This window comes from Ceratotherium simum, chromosome 32 (assembly GCF_057802395.1).
Source record: "Ceratotherium simum simum isolate JZ-2026a chromosome 32, ASM5780239v1, whole genome shotgun sequence".
Taxonomy (NCBI): domain Eukaryota; kingdom Metazoa; phylum Chordata; class Mammalia; order Perissodactyla; family Rhinocerotidae; genus Ceratotherium; species Ceratotherium simum.
This window is the reverse complement of record NC_141931.1, coordinates 21,738,184-21,752,572: the sequence shown is the minus strand read 5'-3', so window position 1 is coordinate 21,752,572 and position 14,389 is coordinate 21,738,184. Positions and strand designations below refer to the sequence as shown.

Below are 14,389 nucleotides of genomic sequence, written 5' to 3'. Positions count from 1 at the left end.
TATTTGATATGCTTTAAAAATCAGAGCTGGTCTTATAAACAAGATGCCAGTAGGGATAAAATTCCTTCATTCATGAATTATGTGTGTAAAGGGCCCACTACTTAAAAAATATTTTCTAAAACCATCTAAGCTGTTTGAAATTCACGTGATCAAGAACTTCCCCTTAAAATATACTTATCAAGAGAAGACATGATATCTTCAGTAATTATGTGTCACAAGTTTAGGGCTTATTAATTTAACAGATGGCTAAATGGCCACCTTAAGTCTTATTTTCCACTTTTGTCAGGGTGCTGGGCCTGCTTAACATAGTTTCATTTGCACACTTATTTTTTTATTTTTTATTTTTTGTGAGGAAGATCGGCCCTGAGCTAACATCTCCAATCCTCCTCTTTTTGCTGAGGAAGATTGACCCTGGGCCAACATCCATGCCCGTCTTCCTCTACTTTATATGGGACGCCACCACAGCATGGCTTGACAAGCAGTGTGTTGGTGTGCGCCCGGGATCCAAACCGGCGAACCCCGGGCCGCTGCAGCAGAGTGCGCGCACTTAACCGCTTGCGCCAGCAGGCCAGCCCCCTGATTTGCACGCTTAAATGTGGCCTGGAATTTGTCATTTGTTATTTAAATAATTATTTTTTATCTTTAGACTGAAGATGAGGATTACTATAGTTTGCATTTATTCTTCAGATCTTACAAGTGATGAAAACTTCTGTAATGAAAAAGAAAACAAAAACCTGACTTAATAAATCCTAAAGCAGATTTCACTATCAAGACATGCTGTCTTTCCAAAGAAATTTGGGTCACTAAATGTCATTGACTTAACTGTTAAGACAGCAGGTGTGTTTTCCAAAAATGTGACCCATATGTTTCCCAAATGTCACCCACATATTTCTCATTCCTTCTTTATGCTCGTATCAGCCTCACAGTGGTGCTTGTGATACCTTTGGATCATTTTTTGGATAAAAGGATATGGCCCCCTATGGTCATGTCCCAAAATAACTGTTAACTGTTTACTTAACTCTCTTACGCCAAAAGACATCACTTACTCTATTTTCACATCTCTGTCTGCAAGAGTGATGGTATCTATTGAGAATTAGAGTTATAAATTGAGATTTGGTAAAGAAGAGGGATGTTACTTGGTAAAGTTTCAACTTAGCGGAAACAGACCTTAGAAAAAGGACGGGAAGCCAGTGTAATGGAATGGATAGAAACTCGAGCTAATGGACAGGAGCCCAGGGCCCTAGTCCCGGCTCTGCTTCTAACGTCCAGTCATTCACACAGCCAGCATTTATCGAGAGCCTGTAATGTGTTAGAGGCCGTGCTTCTAACAAGAAGCTTCCAACAAGATGATCCCCTTACCTTCGAGGAGCTTATCTTCGAGACTTAAACATTTCAGGGAATTGGCCTGGTAGCAAGCAGGATCAAATCAATTAGTGAGTGAGTAAACCTAGCCCATTGCCCTGAATGTGCAGCTCAGAGGAGCTTTATTCTCATTTAATTCAGTATCTCTCTTAATCCATATAACCCTGTGAGGTATGTATTATTGTTCCTATTTTACAGATATTAAAACTGAAGCAGTTACACTTTAATGCAATTATATTTCATGGCATTTGAAAATTTGAAATTTGCCTAGGTCTCTCAATATTTCCCTGGCAAATACCCAGGTCTGCTATGATTCAGTAGGGCTGGCAGGTCGCTGTAAATGTGTAACTCGATGAAAGAGTTACATAAATGTCTTAAGTAAAGTTGGACATGTCCCTAAGGAATAACTGCTGTGACTGTACAGAACTGAAGTTGCATGCTTCTAAAGTGAGAAACATGCTAGTATAAACGTCCTGACAGTTTCTGAGAAGAGATTTAAACCACGATGTAAAACTCATTTGCGTTTATTCAGTGGCACTTGTATCACCGTTTTTAGGCACTTTCTTGAATATATGATTTTGTGACTACTCTTGTAGAAACTGACTCTTCTTTCATTGTGGTCTCTTATATGAAATACAACTGAAGGGTGCTAGAGCTTGGCAACACTTTGATGTGTCTGTTTTCTTACTGCGCTGGGCAAGTTGACTCAGTGTCAGTAGATTCTAACAGTCATATGTCAGAGCGATGGCCCACCCATTCAGTAGGTCTGGGACGAGAACTTGGGATATGTATTTTAAGAAGCTCCTTAAGTTTTGATAGTGCACAACAAGAATTTAGAATAGCTACCTTAAATATTTGAAAAATTATTCCGGTCCCCTTATGTATACTTTTGGTTATGGTTATTGTTTTGTTATAAATTTCACTGCTTTATGGACTGTGTCTGATCTTGAGTCTTTGCTATTGTTGAGATTGGTTTTACAACTTGGTCACTTTTTTATAACTGTGTGTTATATGTGATTGAAAAAGAGTACAGTTTCTAATGTGTGAAGTAGTATGTAGATGTTTGTTAGATTCAGCTTGTTAATAATGTTCTTAAAATCATCTGCATCTTCTGAATGAAATGATATCTGAGGATTACTTCAAAATAATACAGATTTGGGGGGAGTGGATGGGATATAGATGAAACAAGATTGGCCATGGGGATCAACAAGGTAACTGTTGAAACCAAGTGGTAGGTACGTGGGATTCTTTATGCTATTTTGTCTACTTTTGTATATGTTTAAACTTTTCCATATAAACATTTTTAAAAAAACTTTAAAAACCATGAAAAAATCCATATGTTTCCTAAACTTTTGCCTACTTGATCTGTCAGTTACTGAACAGGGTATATTAAAATCTCCTGCTTTCTAATTCTGTCAGTTGTTGTGTTACGGACTTTGAGATTATGTTCTTAGACAAATGCTAGTTCATAATGGGTTTATTTTCCCAGTGAATGCTCATCATTAGGCAGTGACCCTTTATCCCTAATAATGCTCTTGTGCTTTTTGCATTAAAGTATATTTTGTCTGATATTAATAATATTATTATAGTTTTCTTTTGGTGTTAGTTTTATCTTTTCAATCCTTTTATTTTTTGCTGTTATGTTTTAGGTGTATGCATATATCTTGTGAATAGCATATTGCTGCCTTTTGCTTTTTTAATCACTGACAATTTCTGGTTTTAACTGGTGAGTGTAGTTTGCATTTATTATATTTGCTATTTGACTGTTTTCTACCATCTTGAGTTTTCGATTTGCTTTGCTTTTCTGTGCTTTTTTTCTCCTTTTACTGGTTTTTCTTGATTCTTTCTACCCCCCTGCAAATGATTTTGAAGTTTTGTTGTTTATTTCTGTTATTTTGGTAGTTACATAAATCTTCATATGGATATTTAATAAGCTCTAAAGTTAATTTCACTTCCTGTCACCCTCATGAAGCAAGGACACTAATTCCCAGCACCCACTTTTGTCTTACAGGTGATTTCTGATTTTGACTTCCACTTTGTATTTATACCCAAATTAGTTGTTATTGTTGCTGTTCAGTTTCTTGGATCACCATTGCTTCTTACCTGTCACTGCTTTTTGAATCTGGTTTCTCTCTAGTAGCATATCCTTTAGGAGTAAATCCCCTCAGCCGGTGGCTGGAAGAGTTTCTTTTTAGCCTTCGTGCATGATGATGGGCTCAGCTGGGTATAGAATTTTCACTTGACCGGTTCTGTTGCCTCAGCACTTTGACGACACTGTTCCATTGTTGTTTGGCTTCTTTTCTTTTGTCTTTTTGTCATGCTTTCTACATCTACGAATTCATTTCCTTTGTCAATTGTGGGGAAGCCTCAGCTGTCTTTTCAAATGTTACCTCTTCCGTTTCTGTCTTCTGTCCTTTGGAACTCTATGTAGAGGTATGTTAGAGCTTCCCAGCTTATCCTCACGTCTCTTGACGTCTCATTTTCCACCTCTTTCTCTCTCTCTGCTGTGTTGTGTAATTTTCTCAGATATGTCTTCCACTTTACTAGGTCTCTTTCAGTTATGTCTAATATGATACACTTAACCTATTCACTAAGTTTTAAATTGCATCAGCTATGTTTTTTCATTTTTTTAGGTTCCATTTGGTTACTTAATTTGGCCTATTCTCTTTTTCATGGTATCTTCCTTTTATATTTTCAATCATTTAAAGCTACGGAATTTTTTTGGTCAGATTTTTTAACATACAATTTACGTAGAGTAAAATTCCTCCTTTTTAGTGTGTGGTTCTGTTTTTTGACACACACATCAGGGTGTGTGACCACCAGCACAGGGAAGACGTAGAGCTGCTCCGTCACTCCCCCAGATTTCCTCGTGACCCGCCCTGCATCCTGACCCCCGGCAAACACTGCTCTGTAAAACCTACTGAGTTTACAATTTTTAATTGATAATACCTTCACATTGTTCAGGCAGTAAATATATGTGGAAATTCTTGCTCTCACCCACGTTCCTCTGCACTCCTACAGGCACACTTTTAGTAGTTTCTTCTATATCTTCCAGTATTTCTTGATGGAGGAACAAGCAATATACTTATTTTTTCCCATCTTTCTTACATAAGAGTCAGCATATGATATATACTCTGCACCTTGCTTTTTACGCATTTTTTAAAAAACAACGTGTCTTGGGGAGCGGTTCCAGTTTCTTAGGAGAGTATTGTATTTCATTTTGTGGATGTACTGTGTAGTTTAGCCATTTCCCTATCGATGAACACACAGCTTGTTTCTCAGTCTTTTGTAGACTGTGCTGTGGTGAACAATCCTGTATGCACGGTGTGTGTGTTGTGTGTGTGTGTGTGTTTGTGTCCTGGTCTGGACTGAGCTCTTTGAGGGAGTGGATTCTGTGTTAGTGATCTTTATGCCCCAACGTCCGGCACAGTGTTTGGTGCGTAGAGGTTTGTTGGTGCGAGTGGGGCTCGGGGGTGGTCAGTTGGTAGATATATCAGGAAGGTCAGTGTGACTGCTCTTATCTGACGGATTGCCTAAAAACAGAGTTTCTCAGGACGTCTGTGCCTGAGATGTCACGTGAAAAACATGTTACAGCTATAAAATCCCCATCTTGATAGTTTTATGCCTGATCACAGCTGGCTTTATTTTTCTTTAAACTAGAGGATGGCTTCTGAACTGCAGAACAAACTGCCACAGTGGTGATCTATTTTTGTTTTTTGGTTTGTTTTGTTTGTTTTTTACAGTATGGTATAGTTTTAGAGTGTATAGTTTAATATTCCTATACTGACAGGTGCCGTAGTTTTGTTTTTTTTTTTAATAATGAGATGGTTTACTGATTATAAAAACTTAAATAGAAAGGGTTTGGAGGTTAGAGAATACCCATTTTATTAAAATAACATACAGTATGTCAAAGACGTCTTAGTAATCACCCCAAAAGCAAAGCTGACATCATACCAAGAGGTGGATTAGTGGCTGACATTATTTCACATAGTCAAAGAATGTACGAGTGGGTGCCAACTTGACGTGAGGAAACAGCTCAAGTGGCACAGAGGATTTGCAGGATTTCTCCTGGGGACTGTATAAAATAAGAAACTTACCCGAATGGTGTGTGGTGCAAACTTCCTGTAATGGTTCTGAGTCACCTACTAGAGCTTTCCGATGTTTGAAGCAAGTCCTGATAAGACATCTTATCTTTCTTAAAATGTTCCTTTAACCCAGATGAGAAACAGTGCTAGATATTAGTAATTCTGGCTCAGCAATCTAGTTCCTTAGGCATGTGTAATTTTACACACGCACATCTGATCAAAACATGATTACCGTGCATTTATAGAAAAAACTATCAACAACAAAATGGTACAATTATATGAATGTTTCCATGAGAAAAATCAAGAGGAGCAAAGGTAAAATTTCAAGGAGACACATATCTACTAAGTGTCTCGTGTGTCTCTGTGATCAACGTGTTGGCTTTAATTTCTTGCGGGATTTCACAGACTCCCCAGCCCTGTAGTATGCTCTGCCGCTTTATATGAAGATGCACCTGACTGACTAAACTCAGTCTGACCAGGTCAGAAGTATTCTTTCCCAGGCTGGAACCTATCACACCTCTAAGAATAGGAGGAGATAGAAATCTCTTGTAAAGGTTAATATTTTTTTGTCAATCTCCCCTTCATGTGCTATTAAACTCTAACATATAGACAAAACAAATATTACATTAAAATTAAAGAAAACTCAGCATTTCCATACGTGTTTTCGTAATTTAAAAAAAAAAAAAATCCACCCTTTTCAGCAACCGCCCCTCAGAGTTTAGGAATGGTGCTGAGAACTGCTGGCTCTTCCCTGCCTCTGCCCAGCTTGCTTGTGAAAGACAATTGAAGACACCCTCAAAAGCATTCCGATATGATACCTAGGGGGAACCTTTTTGTGAGATTTTCCTTTTTTCTTGCTTGGATTTTTTTTTTTTTAACTTACTTTTTTTTGCTGGGGAAGATTGACCCTGACCTAACATCTGCTGCCAGTCTTCCTCTATTTTGTATGTGGGTCGCTGTCACAGCACGGCTGATGACAAGTGGTGTAGGTCTGCACCCGGGAACCGAACCGGGGCCACCAAAGTGGAGCCTGCCAAACTTAACCGCTAGGCCATGGGGCTGGCCACCTGCTTGGATGTTTGACTTAAGCTTCTCGTGTGATTTGAGGCAGGAGTTGGAATATATGTCTTCATCAGGCTTTTCTTCCCAAGGTCCCTTCTCTGCATTCACTGGCCACCTTACCTTTGGACCTGTGGCTGCTTGAGTTAGACAGGCGGCCCTTCCTCAGATGGGACCTGGAGGAACTAGCTTTTGAAATAAGTTATAAGGTTTTTTTTGTTTGTGGGGGTTGGGGGAAGATTAGCCCTGAGCTAACATCCGTTGCCAGTCCTCCTCTTTTTGCTGAGGAAGATTGGCCCTGGGCTAGCATCCATGCCCATCCTCCTCTACTTTATATGGGACACCCCCACAGCATGGCTTAACATGTGGTGCGTCGGTCCACGCCCAGGATCCAAACCTGCAAACCCCAGGCCGCCGAAGCGGAGCACACGAACTTAACCACTGCACCACTGGGCTGGCCCCAGTTATAAGGTTTTTAAGATGATCTTTTAGGTTAAATAATATGAAGAAGGTCTTTCTGAAAAGACAGATTACAGACATGAAGTGTTTGTTTTTATTCTATACTTATTAATTGTTTTCTCTGTACCACAGGGGAAGGTGTGGCTAATTGATTTTAATCCCTTTGGTGAAGTAACAGACTCACTATTGTTTACTTGGGAAGAACTGATTTCTGAAAGAAACCTAAAAGGTGATTTTCGCGAAGGAGATGCTCTGGAGCAGGTAAGATGTTATACAAAGACATGAAGGCAACCTTTTAATCCTTTTAATTTTTAAATAACTGTTGCTTGTTCTTTAGGCCCTTGGATAGGCAATGACCTGTGACCTTGGGAAGTACAGATTACGATACAGGTTTACTCATAGCTCCTTGCCCGGGAAGGTGATCAAAAAAGGTTGTGCCTGCTGATTCATTCATTTCCCTTTATATAAGGAAATAATGACCATCTGATATATATTTTTCCTAGTTATTTTTCTTTTTATTGGCTCCTTCTGTCCTGCCCACCTTGACCCCAGGTCAGTTCATCAGTCTGTTTATTCTGATCCTGGCTCCAGGCTGCTGATGCTGATAGAGGAATATGCCCAGGTGCACAGACTGGGGTCTCTTCGCAATCATGACCCCAGATTTCAAGTGGGCCGTTCCTGCGGGGTTTTGTTTCCCTCATCAGCTTTCTCTTCCCTATCCACGGTGGCTATTGCACACCCTCACGCTCCTCACACCTTCCATCCCATCACTCCTCCTTCCTCCCAGCACATAATTTCACTTCCTTCTCACAGGAAAAGAGAATCTATTGGTGAGAATTCACTCCGTTTGTCATCAAACCTACAAGCTTATCTGAAGCCCTCCTCCTGAGCCTCGTCTCCGCCTGCCTAGCATGCCCATCCCTCCTCTCTCTCCATACCTTATACTGTCATTTCTCTTCTTCCTATTTTTCCAGTCTCTTCCTTTCTACCAACTCCTATCTATCAGTATTTAACCATTTTCAGATATCTCCCATCCAAAAAAAATAAAACCAAGTCAGCCCTGATGGCCTAGTGGTTAAAGTTTGCCACTCTCACCGCTTTGGTGGCCCAGGTTTGTTTCCTGGTCGCAGAACCACACCACCCATCTGTCAGTTTCCATTCTGTAGCAGCGGCTCACATAGAAGAACTGGAAGGACTTACAACTAGGATATACAACCATGTATTGAGGAGCTTTGGGGAGAAGGGAAAAAAAGAGGGGAAGATTCGCAACAGATGTTGCCATGTAGCTCAGGGTGAATCCTTCCCTGCCAAAAAAGAAAAACCTTCTTCAACCCCATGTCTTCACCCAGCTGTTCTCTCCTTCCTCCTTGTCTTCACAGCAGACTTTCTCTAAACAACCACTTTGTATTGCTTTTTTCTGCCTATAAAAGTAATACATGCTCATTTTAAAGGAAAATCTAAAATCACCCGTAATCCTACCACCTTGAGAACCACTGCTTATATTTTGGTATAGAACATGCCTATATTCATACACATAAACCTTTTTAAATAAATGAGATTATACTACATATGCAACTATGTATCCCAAGTTTTTCATTTATTATTATCTTATGAGTGTTTTATGTCTTTCAAAAAATAGTTTTATTTGTACATGGTCATTTTAAAAAACAGAGAGAATTACACCTAGAAATAGCCACCCTTACCACTTGAGTTAATATTTTTCTGGGCATTGTTTTGTGTGTGTACACACATTTTTACATATGTGGGATCATGCTAGTTTCACTCATGCACCCGTGTCACTTGCCTCTTTGTCACCGCTCAGTGGTTGTATGTCATCACGGCCACTTCTTCATACGGTCATCTCTGCTTGCTGCCTGCGAGCTCTTGCCCTTCTCCCTTGTGACCTCTTCACCCACTGCCAGTCAGCTTCTGTCCCCACCACTCCACAGACACTGCCCTGGGCAAGGGCTCCACTGCTGTGTCGCTAATTCCAGTGAGCGATGCACAGCCCGTCTCTTACTTAACTGCTTGGCAACCTTTGAACGTGTTACTCTCTTGTTCTTATAACACTTCTTCCCTTGGTTTCCATGACACATGCTCCCTCCTGGGTTTCTTCCTGCTTTCTGCCTGCTGCCTTGCCTTTCACGTGAGCATCTTTTCTTCTGTCCGTCTGTGAGATACTTCTTTTCATCATGACACCGTCCTGGGCTGTCTTGGGCCCTGTTTTTCTAGATCTGACTTAGGTCGATATTTTCCCTGTCAAGGCTCTCACCCTACTACCTTGTACTTCTTGTTGACATGCCTGGGCCCTGCCTTGGACTGCAAGTTTCTGAGCACAGGGACAGTGTCTCTCTTGTTCTCCATGGATCTGCGGGGCTTAGCACAGTGCCAGGCGCAGCTCTTGTTTGTTGAGTTCACGAATGCAGGAATTTTATCCCTACTGGCATCTTACAGTCGTGGCCATTAAATCTGAGTGTCAAGGAAGGAGAATGTAAATTATTCAGCACAGGGTTATTTTTAAATAGGAGGGACACAGTTATTGGATAGAAACAGTTTATACAAGATTGACTCTATGATCCAAATCCTTTCTTTCTTTCTTTCTTCTTAATTTAAACAACTTTATGTTGAAGGTGGTGGGGATGACGAAAGGGAAACAGCAGCTGGCGCCTGCCTTTTCCCCAGCTTCTCCTCCTGCCTGCCTTCCACTCCTCCAAGCTCCAAAGCCCTACCTTAGGGTCTTGACACTGCCTTCAAAGCCGCCTCCTGCTCCTCAACCCTCACAAGGCTGCTTTCGTCATACTGCTCAGCTCTCAGTCCATATGTCCCCTCCTAGCAGGGTCTTACCTGACCCCCCTCTAAAGTAGTCCACATGGCTCTCCTCTGATTATAGCATCCTGTTGTCTTGTTTTATAACACTTTTTACTGTCTGAAATGATGTTAATTGATTTGTTCGCTTGCTTACTGGCTGTCTGCCAGTCTTGTTTACCAAGGTCTCTCTCATACCTAGAACAAGGCCCACACAAAGTAGGGGTTTTAGGAATACTCCTCAGATGACTGGTCTGTCTGTCATAAGATATGGCCTGCTTTCTAGGCCTCCATGGTCCTGTTCCGTTCAAGTTCCCGGCCTGTCTCCCTCTGCTGGACACCATCCATCCCTCACCTAGATATCTGCCACCCAGGATCTGCAAACCCAAGGCCTCTGTCTCTGAAATCCTTTCGGCACAAGGCAACACGTAAATATTGTATCAAGATTCTAAGAAGTACATTGAAGAATGTGAAGACTCATTAAATATGACACTTGAATTTGCAGTTTTACATAGATGATGAGAGATACACAAATACCAAGTTAAATGATATCGGAGAAGTACGAAAGTGTGAGGAATCCAGAGCATTCGTTTGCCCTCACTATTAACTTTATTCTCGAAGGCAGTGCTTCCCGACTGCGCACCTGTAGAAAATGATAATGTTTATAATATTCTGGTCTGTACGAGATTGCTCAAGTCCAGAAATAACTAGCCTGCGGCCTCTGGCCCATTCAGGGACTAAAGAGATCCATAGCCTGTTAGCATTTAGGGATCGACCTAGCTGTCCATGAGGACACTGTTTTCAGGTCCTTATATTTATTTTCTAGTGAATATGTGGAAATACTTTAAAATCTTGGTGACTTCCTTTACCTCAAAATCTTATTTTCTTCCTCACCCGGTACAGAAGAGAACGTAGAGTTTAAATTGTTATGCTAGGATCTGTTTCAGTTTGGAGAGTAGACTTAAAAAAAGTTCTCACAGACTTTCCTTTTTTCTCTTTGTAAAGGATTCTCCAGCTTTCCGTTGCACAAACAGTGAAGTTACCGTTCAGCCGAGTCCCTATCTGAGCTGTCGACTGCCCAAGGACTTTGTAGATCTCTCCACTGGGGAAGATGCTCACAAACTCATCGATTTTCTTAAACTGGTAAAGTATATGGATATTTAGTGTGCTCGTCAGCTTTGTCTTCAAATTGGCTTTTTAATATTCCATTTTAGTCTTACACTGCCTAGACTTTTACTTGATGATTATGAATTAAAGGAGCAGAATTACTGTGTTAGGTCATTTTATAGTGAAGTATGTAATGTGAGTTGAAGGAATAATTTATTTAATAATTTATTAGAATGACAGAAAATGTTTTTGTAATGTGCATGCTTTTTGAATAATTTTTATAATACTTCTAGTTTTGAAGAAAGTGTGTAGACTGTTACAGGGCTAACTGAAGATCAAGTCTCTGCCGTGGCTCCTTAAGGGGGAATGTGAATATTTGTGTTTGTGTGTGTGTTGCTGGGTGGGAATGTTTGTACGTATGGAAGAAAGAGAAGAAAATATTCAAATACCCGAGGAGAATGTGCCCCAGAGCCAAAGTGATAAAGTGGCTTAACGCATTAGTTAAGGCATGTTTTTCCATGATAATTTTCAACCACATCTTTTGCCAAGGCCTCTAGGAAATTACACTTGCTGACAGAAAAAGTCATCTTGGCTGAACAGATATCCCAGTTGGAATGTGCTGTTTTAATGTAGTCTTGATTTCCTTTGACAGAAAAGAAATCAGCAAGAGGACGAATGACCAGAGTGCCAGAGTTCAAGACCGAGTTACAGAGGAAACCACTGCTCCTTCGGGAGGCTGCTCATGGTTCACGACTTCCTACTGACCCAGTCGGATGGGGTGGGGTGGGCTATGTGGAAATCAGTAGCTTTTTATATTCATGTATATTAAGCTGGAAAAAAATGGAAGGACTTTGCTACTTGTAAAAATAATGTAATAAATAGATCTTAAACATAGGAAACCATACTGTTCTGATGATAAAATACTTTCTATGAAATACCTTTCTCTTTTGGCGCAGTCTGTCTCGATTTATCTAGGTTTCTTGTGCTGTTTTTATACCTGTCAGGTAGATGGGCAAATTTATTTTTATTATACAGAAATGGATTCTTTCCTAATCATTACTTTTCCTCTGAAAAAATAGAATCTTTTATTACTATAGAAAATATTTTTCCTGCTTTGAGGATTTTCATATAATTTTCCTATCAGTTTAGCATAGCTGAAAGAATACAGACTTCTCGATTGGCACGGATGTTAGCTCAGGGACAGTCTTCCTCAAGCGAAAAGAGGAGGATTTGCAACAGGTGTTAGCTCACGGCCAATCTTCCTACCAAAAAAAAAAAAGAGAAAAAGAATACAGACTTCTCAAACTATCAACTAATCATGAAAATTTCAGTATATTACAACCACCTTAATATACATTAGTAAAATGATCACAGATTTAATTACAATTTGGCCTTTTAAAAAAATACTGGAGGGCCGGCCCTGTGGCTTAGCGGTTAAGTGTGCGCTCTCCGCTACTGGCGGCCCGGGTTCGGATCCCGGGCGCACACTGACGCACTGCTTCTCCGGCCATGCTGAGGCCGCGTCCCACATACAGCAACTGGAAGGATGTGCAACTGTGACATACAACTATCTACTGGAGCTTTGGGGGGAAAAAAAAGGAGAAGGATTGGCAATGGATGTTGGCTCAGAGCTGGTCTTCCTCAGCAAAAAGAGGAGGATTACCATGGATGTTAGCTCAGGGCTGATCTTCCTCACAAAAAAAATAATAATAATAAAAAAATACTGAAAGTTTGGGGCAGTAGATTCTCTTTTTTAGGCCACCATTTTAGTAATTATTCTTCAGTGCCCTAATTGGTGATGATGATGGCTAATTGACTCAGCACTGACTGTATGCCAAGACAGTCTGCCAAGTGCTCTTTGTGTATTATTTTATATCATGGAGCAATCTGAAGGAAATAGACATTACAGTTTCCCAGGGTTTCTATCTAATGTGGTCTCACAGAATATTTTACTAGCTGGAGTTACGTTTCTCGTCACAGGAGAGCACATATGAGTCCTGCCCATAAGAAGATATAGAGAGAAGTGGGGCGAAGTTTCCCCTTTCTGTGCAGTGAAGGCAGATTCTGTACAATGGTGAAAAATATCATTTCTTTTTTGGTTATCTCAAATTCTTTTTATGTGGTTTTTCCATTGCAATAACGTGATATTAGTATTTTAAATACAAAACACAAAGATCCAGTTGTGATCCTTGTGCTCAGTGTGTCAAATGCCGTTCCTGACGCCAGTTGTTTGAGGTGCAGCTGCTTTAAAAGTATTTTCGTTGTTTTAAACTGCACACGAGCGTCCGTTAACTCATGACGGAGGGATTTATTATCATGAGCTTAGCTCGGAAGCTGGCTTCACCAAGATGGTGCTTTACCAGTCACAGAAAAAAAAGTAAATGTATTTGATACTAATTGAAAAAATTTAGGCAAAAAGAATAAAAAGACTCGAGCACAACTTGGCAAGTATTTCATAAATAGTACAATTAGTGGTGTAAAACATTAAATTTTTATATTAATTTTCCTGAGGAAATTGTTGAGTTCAACTCTCGCTTTACTTTCAAAAATGTGATTTTTGTATGTTGTTTCCTTAGTATATTTAATTTTAGTTGATTTGATGTTAATATTAAATATAGGATAATATGCAGGAAATAGTCTCCTAAGTTCAGATATCACTTATGCCCGCCTAAAGATTAGTTTTGAATTATCCTTTTATTTTATTGGCACTGTCTGTTCTTTCTTTGGCATTGTGCTTGAATGTAGAAAGTGAATACCTGTGATTCCTTAGCCCAGTCCTGAAATCCTGCCTTCTGAAGAGACAGCATCACAGCTGGTGGTTCTGATGGGTTGGGGTAAACACGTTGACTCTGTCCTGCAGGCAGTGGCATGTAGCGTGGGCCTCCATACAGCGGGCTCTGCCAAAAGTCCTGTTTAAAAAAGTCATTTTGATTTGCGTTTTCTGAGTTCATGATTTCTTCCCGTCTACTCAGGCATTTCTTTTTTTGGTAATTGAGGATTGTGTCTGTAGAAAAAACAAACAAACCTTATGCGACTGAGGTTTTTTTGGCTCAGGTTTGTTTTCTTACCTTATAGAGTGGGAGAATAATAATGATAAGTTCATGATCTGTTCAAATAAGATAACCCATGTAAAAAACTCTTCATTGATATGAGCATTGTCCATAATAAGCCCCCAACAAATGGTAGGTGTTAGTGTCATTCTGCTTTGCAGACCTCTGTATACTAAAGGCAAATTCTTTTTAACAGAATCAAGAAAATTTTGAGTGGAAAGGGACTTCAGAAATCATTCAGCCCGGTTTCTTTTTTTTCCCTCCCTGCCTCTCTCTTTCTCTAATTTCCTTCCTTCCTTTTTTAACAGAGGAGTAAACTGCTTGCCCAGGGGAGTTAAGACTTGTCCAAAATCTTGATTGTAGCAGAATCAGGACCACAAAGGGACTTCTAGTCTGATGCTTTTCTCTAAGGGTTTTTAGCCTAATATTTTTTATAGGAAGTTTCAACCAGGACAAACTATT

At 40.0% G+C, this 14,389-nt stretch overlaps 1 protein-coding gene across 2 annotated transcripts in view; it reads left to right on the top strand.

Annotated features, from left to right (window-relative positions):
- The window catches only part of CDC123 (cell division cycle 123), a 55,198-nt gene extending 41,385 nt beyond the window's left edge, over positions 1-13,813 (top strand). For both annotated transcript variants that reach the window (XM_004425364.3, XM_087420826.1), the window contains exons 11-13: positions 7,098-7,226; positions 10,776-10,913; positions 11,530-13,813. In XM_004425364.3, the coding sequence (XP_004425421.1) occupies positions 7,098-7,226; positions 10,776-10,913; positions 11,530-11,556 (294 nt within the window). In that variant the 3' untranslated portion in view covers positions 11,557-13,813. The remainder of the gene's footprint in view (positions 1-7,097; positions 7,227-10,775; positions 10,914-11,529) is intronic.
- The last annotated feature ends 576 nt before the right edge of the window (positions 13,814-14,389 follow it).